At 37.7% G+C, this 18,226-nt stretch overlaps 1 protein-coding gene across 2 annotated transcripts in view; it reads left to right on the top strand.

Moving 5' to 3' along the window:
* GARS1 (glycyl-tRNA synthetase 1) overlaps positions 1 to 18,226 on the top strand; it is a 41,678-nt gene that overhangs the window by 14,183 nt on the left and 9,269 nt on the right. Inside the window, exons 7-12 of one of the 2 annotated variants that reach the window (XM_088797670.1) lie at positions 4,386 to 4,531; positions 6,526 to 6,675; positions 11,279 to 11,441; positions 12,500 to 12,664; positions 16,113 to 16,221; positions 16,944 to 17,088. In XM_088797670.1, coding sequence (XP_088653796.1) covers positions 4,386 to 4,531; positions 6,526 to 6,675; positions 11,279 to 11,441; positions 12,500 to 12,664; positions 16,113 to 16,221; positions 16,944 to 17,088 — 878 coding nt within the window. Of the gene's footprint in view, positions 1 to 4,385; positions 4,532 to 6,525; positions 6,676 to 11,278; positions 11,442 to 12,499; positions 12,665 to 16,112; positions 16,226 to 16,943; positions 17,089 to 18,226 lie in introns of both variants that reach the window. The other variant, XM_074340945.2, reaches the window with a different exon arrangement.

Genomic DNA, 18,226 nt, shown 5'->3' with positions numbered 1-18,226 from the left:
ATATTTTGACACAGTTACAGCCACACTTTCATTTCTCATTTCCTTCCTTTTCCAAAGGCATGACCTTTATGAGAAAGAAGAAATGAAGAACGCTTCTAATTACCCTTAAATTACTCTGTTTCTTATTCAGAATGTTAGACTTACTACGGTTCTGTGTGCATATGCCTTTGATCATAACACGTTTCATTCATGTCCAAGTAAATTGTCAGGAGCAGGAAGTAATTAATTGATTTGTTGAGTCATATTTTATAGTTTGAGCACCGTGTTTCATCATAGCCTTGTTCTAGTAGCGCGCTCTGTTTTTTGATGTGCCACATCCCATGCAGATGCAGCTGTCAGGATAACTTTCAGTGAAAAGTTAGGGATCTTTGGGAAATGGTCCAGTGCTCGCACATGATCCCTGTGGATTCATGGCCAAAGGCCTATTTGTTGCTTGAGCACATAATAGCATTTTCTGCACCTGTTAGTGCCTGTGACAACTTTTCAGCTGTAGGAAGCACTCCTGTTTCTTTAAAAGGCTCTCATTGACCCTGTGTGCTAGGAAGAGCTTTATTCCTGTTACTTAGATTCAGCAGCTCAGAATTCTGTTGTTTCTCCTCTCTGTCCATTTTTGCTGACCCATCTCTGGATATACCAGTTTGTAAAGTCATTTTTTACTTTGTATTATGAACAATTCAAAACATATAAAAATAGAAAATCATATAATAAATACTTTATACTCATCAGCCTGTTTCAGTGTTACCAAATTTTGTTGAGCCTATTCCCTACTCTTTTCTGCCTTTGCCCCTCCTCAATTTTTTTGAAACGTATTTCAAATACCATTTTATTACATCTGTAAATATTTCATTATATATCTCTAAAAGATAAAAATCCAAAAAACATGAACCTCACTGCTGTTGTTTCAGTAAATAATGTGTACTATTGTAATGTGTAATATTGTCACATTTCCCTGATGGTCTTAAATGTTACCAGTATTTTGTTTAAATTGGGATTCAGATGAAGTCCATACTTTGTGATTGGTATGTTTCTTAAATCTATTTCAGTCTGTAGGTTCTTTATCTCTTTTCTTTATATTTTCATTGAAAAAAAAGTTTTTTTTTAAGTTGAGACATTTCTTTAATGTTTTCTACTATCTGGATTTTGGCTGATTACATTAGTTTGGTGATGTGTCATATGTTCCTTTGTTTCTATATTTCTTATAATTGGGCAGTTGGATCTAGAGGCTTGATCAGCTATTTTTGGCAAGACGCTTAGCAAGTGTAAATGTACTTCTATTAGGAGACACATAATGCCTGGTTATGTCTTCTGTGAGATGATCGTTGTCTGGATTCATTAATTGATTAGGAGTTTCCAAATGATGATTTTATCATTTTGTTCTTCCTTTTTTTATTAGCTAGAGTATTTCCATATAGAAAAACTTTCCCTCATCAACTCTTTGATTTCTGAGACACTATTTTTAATGAAAAGTGAGACTAGGGCTTGATTTCCGCTCCCTTTGCCCCCATCTTTTTTTTTTTTAACCTGTTTTCAATTAGTTGGTTCCCTAGCATCCTTCAGAAATGTGCAATGAGTTCCTGTGTGCCTCTTCCTCTCTCCCTCCCTTCTTTCATTATGAATTTACAAATTAAAACATTTGATCTTTTTCACTCAGTTGTAGTTGTTATTCTTATTGCTGGTCAGATTGTCTAATCTTTGCCAACAGTAGTTGTTTGCTAAATCCTTTTGACACAAGCCCAGTAATCTTTGATCACTTGTTTGAGTGACAAGATATTTCAGACTCATCTTGTACATTTCTTGTCACAGACGTGTAATCAGCCATTTCTCCAAGGAACCCTGGTGGTTATTAGTGGGAATGCTGTTAGTCATTGCTGTTAGACCTTTCAAGTGGCTTGAGCTAGGGAATTGGTCTTTTGTTTGTTTTAAGATAAAAATCATGAGTTCATATTGATACTTTTACTTAACATTAGCTATGGGACTTGGCTTTGTTTTATTAATCTAAACCTGTATCTCCTTCATCCACACCAAAAATTCGAGTTCTCAGTAGCTCCAGGATAATTACTGATATGCTTTGTCCCATACTATACACATGAATAGCCTCAGAATAATGACAGCAACATTACCCTCAACAATATGAATATTGAAATCAGCTGAAAAAATTGTTTTGTTCTTTATTTCCTTAGGGACACACTAGTACTTGGAGTCTAATAACTGTTTAAAATCACATGGAGTCATTCTTTCTGAATAGCTCAGCCACCAGCTGGATATGCAGTTAGTCTATTATTTTGTTTTAATTTGAATTTTTAGAGTTTTATTTTTTTTAATTTATGTTTATTTTATAGTTACAGCAAAAAAATTTCCTATTCAAAGTTAAACTTTCAAAACAGTGTACATTCAAATAAATCTAGTGTCTGTTCCTCTTCCCTATTCCCTTCCTATTCCCGTAGGTAACCAGTTTTAACCTGGGGGGGGGGGAACCTTTTAATTTTTTTTATGGAATATGAACAAAGACGTATAGGTATTTTATGCCCCCTTTCTAGGTACCGTGTTTCCCTGAAAATAAGACCTAGCTGGACAACCAGGTCTAATGCGTCTTTTGGAGCAAAAATTAATATAAGACCCGGTCTTATTTAAGACCGGGTATAGTATAATATGATATGATATAATATAATACCGGGTCTTACATTAATTTTTGCTCTAAAAGATGCATTAGAGCTGATTGTCCGGCTAGGTCTTAGTTTTGGGGAAACACGGTAAATGGTAGCATTCCATGCATTTCTCCAACTTGCTTTTTTCATATAACAAAATATCTCAGAATGCCTCAGAATAGTATATAGAGATACACCGTACTCCATTTTGTAGCCACATCGTTCTCCGTTGTGTGGATGCGCGAGTTTATAGAACCAGTCGCCTACTGATGGATGTAGTCTGCCCACCTTTGCCATTGCAAACACCTCCGCGGTGAGCCTTGTGCCTGTGTCTTTTCATGTTTTTGCTGTTGCATCTTTGGGCTAGATTCCTGGAAGTGGGATTGCTCAATCAAAAGGTACATGCAAATATAATTTTGCTAGGTACTGCCAAATCCTTCCCTTTCATGGGATTTTGATTTCTGTCTGTGTCCTTGGAACGTTTCCTTCCTGACTTCTTTTTTCATTATGTCTTCTACTGAAAAGCACTATATATTCTTGAATTGCCTGGGAAACAGATGTTCCCCATGCTCTGACTTTCTCCTCAAGTCGGGAGAACCATTTATTTTTATGGTATTCATATCTTGAAGACTCTGGAACAGTTTCCTCATTGATCCAGTCTCCAGGACAATGGTATGATAGGACATTTAGTGAATTATCCCAAGAATGTCCATAGAAATAGAGACTAGAGGGCTTAATTTTTTTTACTTGTTCATTCAAATTTGGGACATGTGGTTAATGTGAGTAAGATACCTTTCTCTGGAATGAAAGTGTCCACTGGGCTTATGAGGGGAGAAAATATAAATTGTCATTTTATTGAGTCGGTGCTATGTGCCAGCCCCGTGCTGCATACGTTCCATGTGTTACTTTATTTAATCTTCATAGTAGCCTTTATAGTGAGGTAGGTTCTGTTCCCCCATTTTCCACATAAGCAAACTGAGACTCAGAGTGGATAGGGAAGAACTTAATCCTGAGGCACACAACCCATAAGTGGTAGAGTTGAATGATTTCCCCAGGATTTTCTGGCTCCACAACCTTAGTTCTTACGGCCATGAGTTGATTTATCTAATTACTTTGTTTCCATTAGGATATATATTTTTTAAGTTTTAAATATTCTTTACTATTAGATGGTTTGTCATAGTCATTTGAAATTCTTGAATTGGAGGGAGGTCAAATGTCATTTTAGAGGGTTTGGCATTGATCGTCAATCTATAGAATGTTCAATATCCTGGAAAATGCACAGATGAATAAGACACAGCTTCTACCCGCAAGGAGCTTAATGTAGAGTGGGAAAGGAAAGTTATGTGCACATTTAATTAGCAGACAGGGATGTATACCTAATTCTTAAATATAAAGAGTGGTAAAATGCAACTTTGAAAACTTCTTTACAATGATTTCAGATTTCTTGACAACCAGTAACTTACAATTGAATGAGGGGTATTTTGCCTTATCTTTCATTGTGAAATGGTGAATGTGTGAGTTTTAGGTGAATGCCAGAAAGATACTTCATTTCCCTATCGCTAAATGAAAAGCATGTAGGCTGGTTGTGGTTTTACTGTGGGTATCTTGAAGGTTAGGTGAATTCCGATCTCATTTTGGGTGAATTTTAACAATGGATGAAATTTAATATGTAATACTTTATCTTATGCCTTGTTTTTTCCCAGTCTTTTACACTAATTATTTTCTTGGCATGTTCTTTAGCTCGATAACTATGGACAGCAAGAACTTGGGGATCTTTTTGTGAACTATAATGTAAAGTCTCCCATTACTGGAAATGATCTGTCCCCTCCAGTAGCTTTTAACTTAATGTTCAAGACCTTCATTGGGCCTGGAGGAAACATGCCTGGGTATGTACCACTTATTGTTTATGTAACGAAATTATTAAAATTGCTTGTAGTAAAAGGTAAATAGCATCTCATCCGCAAAGGAAAAATTTGGAAAAGTGATATGGAGAAAGTACAGATAAATATATTAAGGAGAAGTTATGACAGACATATTCTTAAATTCTAATTCTCTCTGAATATTATTTTTTTAGTGTATATGCTGATTTTCTTGCAGTAAAATAAACATAAAAGTGTGTGATCATCACATCTTGTAGTTACAGTTGCATCGTGCAAGGAAGGCAGTTGAAGAATGATTTTGAAAGTCATTGAACTTATTGCTGAGAGAGACTTTTAGAAACCGTTTCGTGTGGATCAGCACTGTCCAGCACAGTGTTCTGCAGTGATGGAATGTTCTGTATTCTGTGCTGTCCAGTGTGGTAGCCGTGTGTGCTCGTTGCGCACTTGCAATGGGGCTGGTACTTCTGAGGAATGGAATTTTTAAGTTGATTTCATTTTAATTAAATTTAAATAGATATGTGACTAGTGGCCTACCACATTGCACAACACAGGGTTAGCATGTTGATTTAAAAGATGTGGTTTTCACGGAGTAAAGGAAACCTGGAGTTTACAGTACGATCCAGAACTAGACTCTGTATTTCCAGGTTCCTTGTCCATTCTTAACAATCTTAGCCAAAGTATTCCGTTTCACAGCTTCAGATATTTTCCTTATGGTCTCATTTTAGGGTAAGAGAGAGGAGGGTTTTTTACAAGATGAAACTAAATGGATCATGTTTCCTGGAGTAGAAACTAAAGAATAATAAAAATTAATGTGGCAGAATGTATTACTGGAATTATTTTAATAAGACGCAGGGTTGACTTGGAATATTTTGTGGAAAGAGGCCAAAGGTAAGCCTTTCATCTTGGCAATACATACAGAGAGGCATAAAATGGGCCATATCTTCTGATCTGTCATCCAACTCCACGTAATTTATCTAAGAAAATGATTCAAAAGGAAAGGAAGCCATAGTTGTCAAGGGGCTGTAAATTAAAAGTGGAAATAACCTATTTATCCAGTAATTTGAAGATGGTTAAATAGATTATACCAGTAGCTGTTAAATATGAGAAAATTTTACTGTTATTTAGAAAATGGGAAAGTATAAAATAAATGAAAGTACATAATTTTATACATTCTACTTATAAATATGCATCTAAACTGTAGCTATACTTACATTTGGGTGAAATCTGGAAAGTACCACAAATATCAGAAGAGCTGGGTGTGTTAGAGTGAGAAGAGAGTAAAATTTTATTGATTTTTTCTTTGTTTTAAAGTTGTTTTCGTAAAATATTGATTTTGAAGTAGGCTGTTGGGTATGTTTTCTTAGTTGTTTTGCACAGAATATTTTCTGTGAAATTCAAAGAGGGACAGTGACTCTAATGGTCTATTTTCTTGGCTCTATTTTTAAAATCTGGAGAAATATTAGAAGAAGCCTCTGGCTAAAAATGTAAACTGCCACAAAAATGAACATGACATGAAAAACCTCAAAAATTGCCTGGCATAGTGTGGTGATTGCAATGCGTGAACTCTGAAGTGACATGTTAACCCACGCGGGCTTCTTTTTAGCCCACAGTTACACTTTAATATGTGGGGTGACAGAGGTATGCATAGGCATGGGTCTGATTTTCAGAAGGATTACAGTTGTCGTCTGTCTCCATGGAAATGGTTAGTCAGGAGAATATCAGACGTTTTAGGGCCGTTATGCGAGACGTAGTGTTGACTCACCCAAGTGATGAAATAAAGTGACATTTCTGACAGAAGTGTAGCCATACCAGTTATTGATGCTTTCTCTAATCCTGGCTTGGGAATGTTGGCTACTGAGGAAAATACCTATTTCTAATACTTTGTTTTAGGGCTTATACAGCCTTGTGTGAAAAGAGTCCATTTAGGACTTAGGAATTTCAGATTTGGTAGAAAACATAATTTCTTTCTTTATAACAGACTGATTTATTTAAATTTATAGGTACTTGAGACCAGAAACTGCACAGGGGATTTTCCTGAATTTCAAACGACTTCTGGAATTCAACCAAGGAAAGTTACCGTTTGCTGCTGCCCAGATTGGCAATTCTTTCAGAAACGAGATCTCCCCTCGATCTGGACTGATCCGAGTCAGGTACTGCCCGTGTGACTCTGCTGGTAAATGAGGCGGTGCCTTGGCATTGAATTGGGAATGAAAGCGCGCTATTTTGAGACAATTCTGCGTCATTCTTACATGATTATGTATTTATTTTTTGTACTACGTAAAAAGCATGTTTTACATTTGTATCTCCAAATGTAATCTCTGAGATGATGGGCAGTTTTGAGGAACTAAAGTAAACTTGAAGGGAAAGGAAAGGAAGGTGAAGAGTGGCCCGCGTTTCTTACCTGCTCCCAAATGATCTTTTCCTCTTGTTCATCATATGTTTTGAAGACGGCAAGGTCTTGATTGTCTAAACCAAGGCATTTTCTGGCAGTGGTGATGGATGTAAGTACAGGGTGGGGATGGGATGACGGTCATGACATCTAGGTGTCCAGGAGAGCGTTGCTGGAGTTGGGGTGAAGGTCTTTCAGTAACCACTTGGTGTTCTTCCAGATATTTAGGGAAGAAAGGCTTTTGTGACAGAAAGGCCAGCTAGCGAGCTTACCCCTATCTGCTCTAGTTTAGACACTCTCTTGCCTCGTTCTGATAACCTTCCCTGGTCAGAGGTATCCAGACAGAACATCTGGATACATGTGTGGGAAGGCACAGTGGCACTGTTTAGTTACATTTTTCTTTAGAGACTTATTATGAGTTATCTGTGTATGACAAGCTTTTTGTGATTTCTGTGCATTTTCTTACTGATATCTCTTCGAGCAATAAATTCCAAATAAAAAATAAGATATGCTAGTAAACTTAACTTTCTTAAGCTCCCAAAGTATTTTCTGCAGCCCCACCCATTTCCTCTCCTCTTTTTTTATTCGCTGTAATTACAGACTTCAGTCAAAGCACAACCCAGCCACTGACTCTACATCAAAGCACCCCAACCGTCTGCCTCATTTTGTTAGTCCCCATGACACCCTCTGAGGAAATGTCCTTATGTTCTGATCAAACTGTATATTTAGGCCTATAGTCCCTTCAGCCTTATGGTCTATTAGAAAGGAGAGACTTGTGAGGAAAGAGTTTGTTCAACTTAGAGAAATGGGGTGGGGAGGAACCCCCTGGGCCTTCATGCAGAAAGGAGAGGCGGTCAGAAACTTGAACCAGGTATAATCACAATGAAAAACTTGTCAAATTTGAGTATGTTTTATTTCTCAGTGTCTGGATTTTTTTTTTTTTTATCTTTTTTTCCTTTTGTTTTTTGGCTTCCGCTCTGTTCCAGTAGTATCTGCAAGCCTGCTTTCAAAATACCGAGGCAGCTGTGTAAGACTGACCTTGTCCAACACCAGTGTTTTCGAGAGCATTTACAAGTAGAGTAGCTATTAGGAGATTATAAAGGACCGTGAAGTAAGGCAAAACCTGCGGCCTGTGGATTAGAAGTGGCAGACAGGAAAAGCAGCTCAGAACTGATGAGCCATCCCAGGTGTTAACTGGTGAAGGGCCCTTAGGGCTTCCTGACACTGTATCCTTTGGTCTTTTTCACTTCAGAGCACCCTGTCTGGATTTTGGCTCATTTTTGTCATGTGCCTCTGCAAGATCCTGACTCAACGTACACTCTTTCTTCCATGAGTCAATGTCCCCTTCTTTTTTGTTCCAGGGTAGGGCTAGAATTTGTTTGTTTAGTGTTACGATTTCTTTTTGTTAACAGAGTTATCAAGTGATTAGTTTTGTATAGCTATGATTCCTTTTGTTTAGGCTGGGTGTATTAGATTGTTCATATGAATTTTTTTAATTTAATTTAATTTAATTTTGATTGGTTCTGTCTTCTAGGCCTTGTTAAATAACAAAAATTCAACCAAGTACATTTTAAAGATCTAATTGGCTTTATTGAATTATTCATGAATCAGGCAACATCCCATCTAGCAAATAGAAAGGAGTTCCAAAAGGTTGTACAGAATGGAAGATTTTTAAAGCCAGAAAGGGGGTGGTAAAAGGAATGATTAGCAAAGAATACATTGGTTCAGCATGTTCGCTTTCTTAAGAGGAAGGGAAGGGGCCTCCATACACCTCACTCGGCCAGGTAATTTCCAGGTTCACTAGTTACATTTCTGGGAGAGGTTGAAAACTATAATTAGATTATGTATTAAGTCTTGGTTTGCTGTCATGGGGCTTAGCACAAGTGACTCCATTTGGGGCTTTTTGCTTCATCTCAATAGCCTATACGTATTTTAGTTCTCCGTAGTTCCAGATGTAGTCTCTGAATTCAGAGACAAGAGACAGCTGGTAAAATCAGTGTTAGCGTTGATTTCTGTCTTCTGTCTGAGCTGCAGTGGTTTGACAGAACAGATGCAAAGACTTTGGCAGCAGACTTTTTTGGGAATCTGGGCCAGGCCCTTATTTTGATCTTTCTTGCATTTTAGATATTCTGTTGCTGTCAGCCCAGCCCATTTATAAGCTCTGCGAGGACAGACAATGTACTTCTCTGTCTTTCTCATATCTCTGTGCACACAGAAAATGTTTGATAGTTGTTGAAAGACAATTAAAACATAGGTGCTGCAGGACCAAATAAGAGATACCATTAAAAAATAAAATTCAAAAATCAAAGCTCTTTTGCAATGCATTTCATGTATTTTTAGGACCCATTTAAGCAATTTTTCATTACTTCTAAAACACTTGAGATAATCATGAAGCACTCTAATAAATGTGTGTGTTTTAAAGAGATTTGATTTTAAATCATAAAATTAACTTAAAACACTTTTCCCTCTAATAGCTACGAAATTGTCATTCAGAGGAATCTCTTTGGGAAACCATTACTATGTGCATATTTATTTAATCAATATGGACTTAGCTTGATGTTAGCTTGTTCAACTCGCGCCTTCCGTCCTCTGTCTTGAATAATACTGTTTTTTAAGAAGCTGTTACTCTAAAGAAACCAGCTGTATAGTGTCATTATCAGTCATTTACTTGTTCAGAGCAATAAAAAAGAAATCAAACTACTATAAAAGCCAAAGAACAATTTTGATTCACTTTTAATTTCCCATTCTTTGAAGAGTAAACATTGGGAGCTTCGTTTAGTGTAGATTTATAAGACTTACTATTGCTTTAAGGAAAACCATTTCATTTGGAAGCCACTATTCAGTATCTCATTTCTTTTTTGCATCTGACATTTGTTTAAGTTTTAAATTTGCTTAAGTTTTTAATTTTAAAAACTATTAATGTGTTCTTTAAAAATTATTTTCCATTAAAAGGAATAATCTTTTGTGGTTGTGGCTAGTGTCAAAGAAAAAACAGACATCAACTGTAGTTAAAGTTGTAAAAACAGAATTGATTCAGGACTATTGCAGCAGGGCAGAGAGACCTCAGTATAGACCAGGGCTCAATTCTGAACACAGTGTTCACCCGAAATTACCCGCAGAGATGTTCTAAGACCCCTAGTAGATGCTTGAAATCACGTTCAGTACCAAAGCCTATATACGTATACCATGTTTTTCCTATACGTACACACCTGTGATAAGTTTAATTTATAAATTAGGCACAGTAAGAGATTAACTACAATAATAGTGAAATAGAACAGTTGTAACAATATACTGTAATAAAAGTCATGTGAATGTGGTCTCAGAATATCTTACTGTATTGTACTCACCCTTTTTCTTGTGATGATGTGAGATGATACAATGCCTGTGTGAAGAGATCAAGTGAGGTGAATGATGGAAGCATCGTGACGTAACATGAGCTGCTGTAAGGGTGACTTGAACATAAGCATTTCGATACCATGGCAGTCGACCTGAAAACCAAGAGGTTACTAAGTGACTAATGGGCAGGTGGTGGGTACAGCGTCGGCATGTTGGACAAAGGGACGATTCACGTCCTCGGCAGGATGGATCAGGACAGTGTGAGATTTCACCAGGCTGCTCAGAGTGGCATGCGATTAAAACGTGAATTATTGACTTCTGGAATTTTCCATTTAATATTTTCAGACTGCAGTTGACCAAGGGTAACTGAGACCGTGGAAAGCAGAACTGTGGATAAGGGGGTTTTACTATACAACATGGGGATTTCTAGCCAAGGAGCAGGGTGGAGGTCAGCGGATGGGGAATTACTAAGAGGGAATGTCAGGGCCAAAGGGGATTCTGGCTAAACTGCCTAACAGGATGCTTGCTGAAGACAGGGCAGGGTGATCAGACATCACCTGGGCGGGGGGTGGGGGTGGAAGATGACAAACCTGATAAAATATTGAGGGTGATCAGATAATAAGGGGGAGCGGTTCTGGTCAAACTGATTTAGGGTTCTTGCTCAAACTGGATTTTACAAGGAATTGCACAGATAGGCCTAGGAGAAGTTTCATAAGACTGGCTAAAGTTTGGTCAAGTAAAGAATCTTTGTCACTAGACAGAAGAAATTAATATTTGAGAGAAGTTTGATTGTATTTATTTAAAATACTATTCAAATGAGTAATCATTTTCATTAATGTGTTTAAAAATAACCACAATCTAATCCAACCTTTTTTTTTTTTAACCATTCCCTTAGGAAACAATTTTCTGTTTAGTGTTAAGAGATTCCTGTAGTGTGAGAGCCGATATCATTACAGAATGAAGGGCCTTGTTTATTGTTTTTTATAGTTGAGCCTGCAACTTTTGTCCCTTCTATTTTTTGCTTTCAGAGAATTCACAATGGCAGAAATCGAGCACTTTGTAGATCCCAATGAGAAAGACCACCCGAAGTTCCAGAATGTGGCAGACCTCCACCTTTATTTGTATTCAGCAAAAGCCCAGGTCAGCGGACAGTCTGCTCGGAAAATGCGCCTCGGGGATGCTGTTGAACAGGTAAGATTTCATAGGAAGCTTAATTTAGATTATACCTATTCAGGGTTTGAAGCACTTAGCAAATTCTATGCACTGGATGACACAGTGTTTTATTTTAGCAGTCATTTTATTATTCACTTTTATACAGTATTTATTATATACTGTTATTATATGGGAGGAAATTACCCGAACATGGCAGTTTTGGGGCCATTGGGGCCAACATGAAAACAGTGTTTCAGAGAGCACTTGGAAAAGAGGTCTTGGTTTGAACTGTGCCCCATCAATCCGACCTTTAACAATATATACTACTGTTGGGGAGACACTTTGACTTGCAGAGAGTAAGCCCTCTGGATTTTAAACTCTATTCCCCATAGCAAGTGGCATAAAGTCTTTCATATAATAGAATTTCTCTAATTATTTGCCTAAAGAAATGAGTGAAAACTTTCTAACAGCAGCTGCTGCCCCATAATGCAGTGAATTGCCCTGGGGAGCAGTGAGCTTCCTGCCCCTGAAAATATTCAAGTAGATGCTGGGTGGTAAGTGGGCCATTTTGCAGAGAAGAGTCCTGCAGTGGGGGGTAGGAGATGGGGCGAGATGATGGCTAAGATCCTTCCGGTACTAAAATCGTAAGGTTACATATACTGTATGGGGTTCACAGATTTCAGTGGCTAAGAATACATTAAAATCCCCTCAACATGTCTTACTACTTTTGTTAATTCAGAAGGAGTAGATTTGCCATCTAGGGTCATTATTATGAATGTCATTTTTGGTACTATTGATGTAGAAGGTATGAAGTATTGGCCTGAATTTTTACTGACCTGTGCCTCTGGTGGAACGATTTTAAACAACTCCATTATTACCAGCCTGTTAACTTGACATTAACCCCTTTGGAAATAGCCACGGTCATGTTCTGGGTATTTGAGATTCTTCTGAAAGTTGGATAAAATAGTGTTCCTCGAGTTTCAGATACCTCTCAGCAGGTTATGGTACCGGGGCCTTCAAAGTCTTAGTGTGTGTGTTTCCATCCTCAGTGCTTACTTGCGTGTTTGTTAACTGATTTGTTTCTTCATTTACTGTAGGGTGTGATTAACAACTCAGTGTTAGGCTATTTCATTGGCCGCATCTACCTCTACCTCATGAAGGTTGGAGTGTCTCCAGATAAACTCCGCTTCCGGCAGCACATGGAGAACGAGATGGCCCATTACGCCTGTGACTGTTGGGACGCTGAATCCAAGACATCCTATGTAAGCAGAGTGGGATGGTTTTAGTGTGATTTTCACACTGTTAACTTAGACACACGGATATCTAAATGGCCTTTTGTGTGCTGTATGTCAGAACAGAACAAAAAGAAAAGAGGCCCTGAGCTAAATGGAAAACAGCAGTTGCCCTGTCTTCTTATAAGGAGGGAGCCCTTTTATACTTAGATGGCTTTTGGGGAGTGGGGAGAGAGAAAGGAGGTGCCCGTGATGAGGCTGTGCTGGGGTGTACATCCCGGGCTGGGCAGTGTCATTGGTCATCTCCCTGAGTGCAGCTAGGGTGGGTGTGGGTGGCCTCCCTCCTGACAAGGACCCTGCAAACGTTGGAAATGGGGTGGGCTGAGCAAAGAAAGTCATGATGCTCTTTGTTTAGAGAACTATTTGGTAGATTTGGAGATAGACTAGTAGATTCTGATTTCTTGCTTAGGAACTACCTTTTCTTAAATTCTCTGTATTTAATGATAATTCAAAGAAGACCTCCAGGTGACCTCTTCACTGCACCTTCTCATCCCTACCCCCCAAACGTGAACATCTGTACTGAAGTTTAGGATTGAAAGGAGTTTGTATATAAAAGATGCTTTGTGCATTGGTGGCCATGGGAGTAAGGGGTGAGAGCCTCCTGGCATTCCCCTTATTTGGTCCTAGAAGCTTAACCCTTACTTAAACCCAGATACTTTAGCCCAGGGTCATTGTCCCAATGCCCCTGGTTTCACTTTTTACTTTTTCAAGTGACTTTCTTTTACTAGATTCATTTTTAAAATAAAAAATAAAAATTAGTCATAAAAAATAATTACTCCCTTTTCTGAAACAAAAAACCAAAAAATTCTGAAGAATACTGTATAGAAAGTAAAATGTCTAATTGTGTGCCTCTCCCCAAAAGCATTTCAGATTTCTTTTCTAGATCAGAGATTTTCTGTAGTAAATATAGCAGATATCTTAGGCTTTACAGATCTCTTTTGCCCATCTTCTTTGTTGTTGACTGGTTGTTTTTTTGTTGTTTTTTTTACAACTCTTTAAAAATGTAAAAACCATTCTTAGCCGCATGGGCATTGGTTTGTCAAACCCTATTCTAGATGCTTTTATATGTATGCATTACAAGCAAACATCATGCGTAATGATATGTGTCTATCTATAGTGGCCATTATTGATAGTGTTTTTAATATATTCTTTTTCCTTTGTGGAATGAGGAAAGCATTTCTGTATCTGTTAGGTTTTTCTTTGACATGTGTAGGTCAAAACAATCTTAGTAATTATTTTTGGATTCTAGATGTTTCTTTACACATTTTAGATTTTCTGGAATTTCTTTTTATTTTCAGATCAAACCAATAAAATGTTTTCTATTTTGTGTAAGGAAAGTTTATTTCTGTGTAAGGAAAGTTTATTTCTTTTCTCTTTGTTCCATATCAGTTCCCTTTCTTAGTTTGCTCTACTCTAAATTCAAATTAAACCAGACACAGATTCTTGCTCTCAATTTAGATTCTGAATCTGGCCTGGATTATAATTCATTTGTTTCATTTGTTTAGTCCTCCAACATTTGTATTGTCAAGAACTGTATAGTCTAAGTGCTTCTAATGTATTACTTGATGTAATTCTCACAATAATCCTGTTTATAGGTCCTATTTCTGAAAGAACTGAAGTGCTGAGAAGTAAAGGAATTAATTGGCTGGGGTCCCACAGCTAGTGAGTGGAGCTGGGACAGGAACCCGGGCTGTCAATCTCGGGTCTGTGCCCTTAGCCAGACCCTTAGCCAGCGTGCCTCCCTGAAGTAGTAATTCAGCCCTCCGGCATTTCTGATCATTATCTGCTGAGTGCAGCCGTGAGCTGTGGCCAAACACTCAAGGACTGGGGATCAGAAATCGTGGGCCTGCTAAGTCCTGGGGATGTCATGTACAGCATGGCGACTACAGATAACACCACAGTGTTACATAGTTGAAAGTTGCTGAAAGAATAGATCTTAACAGTTCTTATCACAAGAAAATAAAAATTCTGTAACTATGTGTGGTGATGGATGTTGACTTATTGTGGTCACCATTTTCCAATATATACAGACACCCAATCATTACGCTGTACACCTGAAACTAGTATGTTATATGTCAGTTATTCCTAAATTTAAAAAAATTGAAGAAAAATGAGAAAAGAGATGACATGAGCCTGGCATTGAGCTGAAGCTAAGGCCGTGGGAAGCCAGGACTAAACAAACCAGAAGCTCCAGAGTAACAGAAACTTCAGGAGAGGGGAGAACGCCTTTAAAGGCTGTAATACTTTCTTTTTGTATTTGCTTCATATTTTATTTATTTAATTCAAAAAAAGTGACTGATCACAGCTAATGCTCCACCCGTCCCTCCCTCCTCAGAGGTAACCACTATCCCAAAGTTGTTTACCATTCTCAGGCATGTTTTTCTAATTTTACCTTTTACTACATCAGTTTGTTAATGGACATCTTTGGTAACTGGTTATCACCAAGTCTGTACATTTAGGAATGTAAATATGCTAGTTGACATCTTTAGTGAATGTTAGATGGTCAAGTTACATGTTTTTAGGCTTTGTTCTTTAATTCCTGTTTGGTTGTTGGTATTGTGTGTTGGCGTTTCTGAGTTCACATGAGTTTTATATTTGCTCTCTTTCTTCCAAGTGCAGCATGTGGTAATGTGCTTGGAAAGCTCGTGATGGTTGAATTTTCCCAAACTCTTTGGACCAAAGGCAAAAAATAAACAGTCATGAGAAAGACTAACTAGATAGCTACTAAAATAAGCCTCTTTCTTACCTCTTTTGTTCCTATTCAAATAACAGGTTCTTAAGGGTCTTTGAAAACAATTTATGCTTTTGAAAAGTAACTTAAGTATTAACAAGAAATGGAACCTGGCACCCACGCTGTTATTATGTTTTATTCTGTGACCTAAATATTACCTGCTCTTTTACTGAGCTTTCTTTTGTTGGGTAGGAAAGTGAATCGAGCACAAATGCCCATGTTTTTGGCCAGGTGCTGAGGTCTGTGTCGTTCAGCCACCTGCTGCCAAGTTGTGAGAGCAGTTAAGACACTTCATCCAAAGAGAATAGTGGTTTCTGCCACACTCATTGGGAAGCCTAGTCACAAATTTGAAACCGAATTTTTTTTTCTGCCAGTTTTGTCTCGGTTCACATTTTATTTCCATAATTAAATCAGAGAACGTATTAGTTTACCCCACATTCACAATATAGCAAAATACATCTGTCCAGAAAATAAGAAGACTACTTTGTGTGTCTTTGTGGATTATATTTTTATAGGGTTGTTAGCTGCCTGATGTATAAAACTGTTCCCATTTCAAACATGTATAAAAGTTGAGGGGAGATTCTGTATTGAGTTATTTTTGAGGATGTGAGTTAATTACAATCTGCTTACATTTGTGAATGAACCCAGTGTAAGTAACCAATGTTTCTATCCATTCTGTCTTCTTAGGGCTGGATTGAGATTGTCGGATGTGCTGATCGGTCCTGTTACGACCTTTCCTGTCACGCACGAGCCACCAAAGTCCCACTTGTAGCTGAGAAGCCTCTGAAAGAGCCCATATCCTTTGTAGTCACGTCACACCTCAAGACTCAGGTGTCAGCATCTTGGAGATGGATGAGTCCTGGTCTGTGCCTTGTTCCACGGATAAACTGAGATGTTTGGGTTATGGCGGCAACACTCACTTAACCCTATTACTTTACCATCTCACTGCTCCTTTCCTATTCTCTTTACTTGTAATGTGCCCACTCAGTGTTTGGTCCTTAAAATAAGCGTTTTCAGAAAAATGCTCCAAATGTCTTTCAGAGTGTGGACCTGTTTTTCTCAGCCATTTCCAAAATGCATTTCTCCACACCTGCACCTACCTCCATGCTCTTTAGATAAAGGGTACTTGGTGAATACTGGCTCTATTAAAAGACAAGTGCAATTTGATGGTGGATGAAACAGTAATTTAGCTCACTTGGTATCTTAATCAGCACAGTAGAAATTTCCTTCCTTTACCAGGAATTGAGGTTGTGAGCTGAGCTTAGGGCTAGGCCACTGGCAGGAAATAGATCCTGTTGTGTTGGGATATTTTAGAAATGAATAAATTGCTATCAGAGGTTATTAAGTTGTGTGTTCGGTTATATTTCTCATTAGATAATATCCCTTTTATCTCACTGTAGTTTTAAAAAAGTCTCTTGATGGTGTTGACTTATTTTGAATGATATTGTGGTTCTCAAAATCATTTCTTGAAATACTGAGGCAGGTCTGTACTTTTGGATTCCTTGACTACTGCATACAAAACAGTCAATGTTGTTCAGTTTGAACCCAATAAGGGAGCAATTGGGAAGGCGTATAAGAAGGATGCAAAGCTGGTGATGGAGTACCTTGCCATGTGTGACGAGTGTTACATTACAGAAATGGAGAAACTATTGAATGAAAAAGGGTAAGATTTAAGATGTGTACTGTTACATGGACTCTGCCAGTTCTGAAGTTAGGGTGAGATTAGTTTCTTTAGAAATTTTTTGCAGGTAAGTACTATCTCTTGGCTACATTTAAAGGACTGGGTTTGGTGAGATTTGGGTATTGTAGCCGGAAATGGATTTGAAATGGACTATAAAGATCTTTTTTTTCCCCAATAACTTTCTTGGATGAGGAGACTTGCTGAAAGTAGTTCCTCAGGAAGGATTAGAAACTACATCTATCTTCAAGTCAGTGTTCTTATTTTGAGCTTTGGCGTGGTCGCTGTAATTGTTTTAAGCATAAATATAAAAACAACAGAGAAGAATCTTTAAATGAATACAACAAAAATCCAGCACTAAGCAGTGTAAAATGTACTATGTCTGGCAAACAATAGAAATTGCTAGACATAGGAAAATGTGATCCATAATGAGGGAAAGTCAATGAAAAGAAACACCCAGAAATGGCAAACATGATGGAATACATACATAGGGATGTTAAAACAGTTATAAATATGCTTCATATGCTCAAAGACATAAGGGAAAACATGAACAGATGAGGTGAGAAATGGAAATATATATAAGAACCAAATGGAACATCTAGAGGCAATATCTCAGAATAACTGAATGGGATTGAACATTGCAGAAAAGACCATTGAACTTAACATAGCAATACAAACTATTCAAAATGAGGCATAGAAAAAGAGACTGGGAGAAAAAAATGTCCTTTGGGTCAATATGAGGCAGCCTAGTGTGTAATTGGGAGTCACAGAAAGAGGGTATACAGAGAAAATATCTAAAGATACATCAGTAGCTGAAAAATTTTCGAATTTGATGCAAACTATTAACCCACAGATTCAAGAAGTTCAACCCCAAGCAGAATAAACACAAAGAAACCATATAAAGGCACATCAGAATTAAATTGCTAAAAACCAGTAATGAAGAGAAAAATCTTTAAAGTAGCCAGGGGAAAAAGCCTCATTACATAAAAAGGAGCAAAAATAAGAATGATTAAAGTTGTCCTCAAAAACTGTACCAGCCACAGTACAATGGAGTGAAATCTTTTAAAGTGCTTACAGACAAAAATCCTATACTCAGCAAAAATATCTTTCAAAAGTGAAGAGC

The sequence above is a fragment of the Rhinolophus sinicus genome, chromosome 4 (assembly GCF_057876585.1).
Source record: "Rhinolophus sinicus isolate RSI-liver-muscle chromosome 4, RSI-T2T, whole genome shotgun sequence".
NCBI lineage: Eukaryota > Metazoa > Chordata > Mammalia > Chiroptera > Rhinolophidae > Rhinolophus > Rhinolophus sinicus.
The sequence above is the reverse complement of the archived record's forward strand: the minus strand, read 5'-3'. Positions and strand labels throughout refer to the sequence as shown.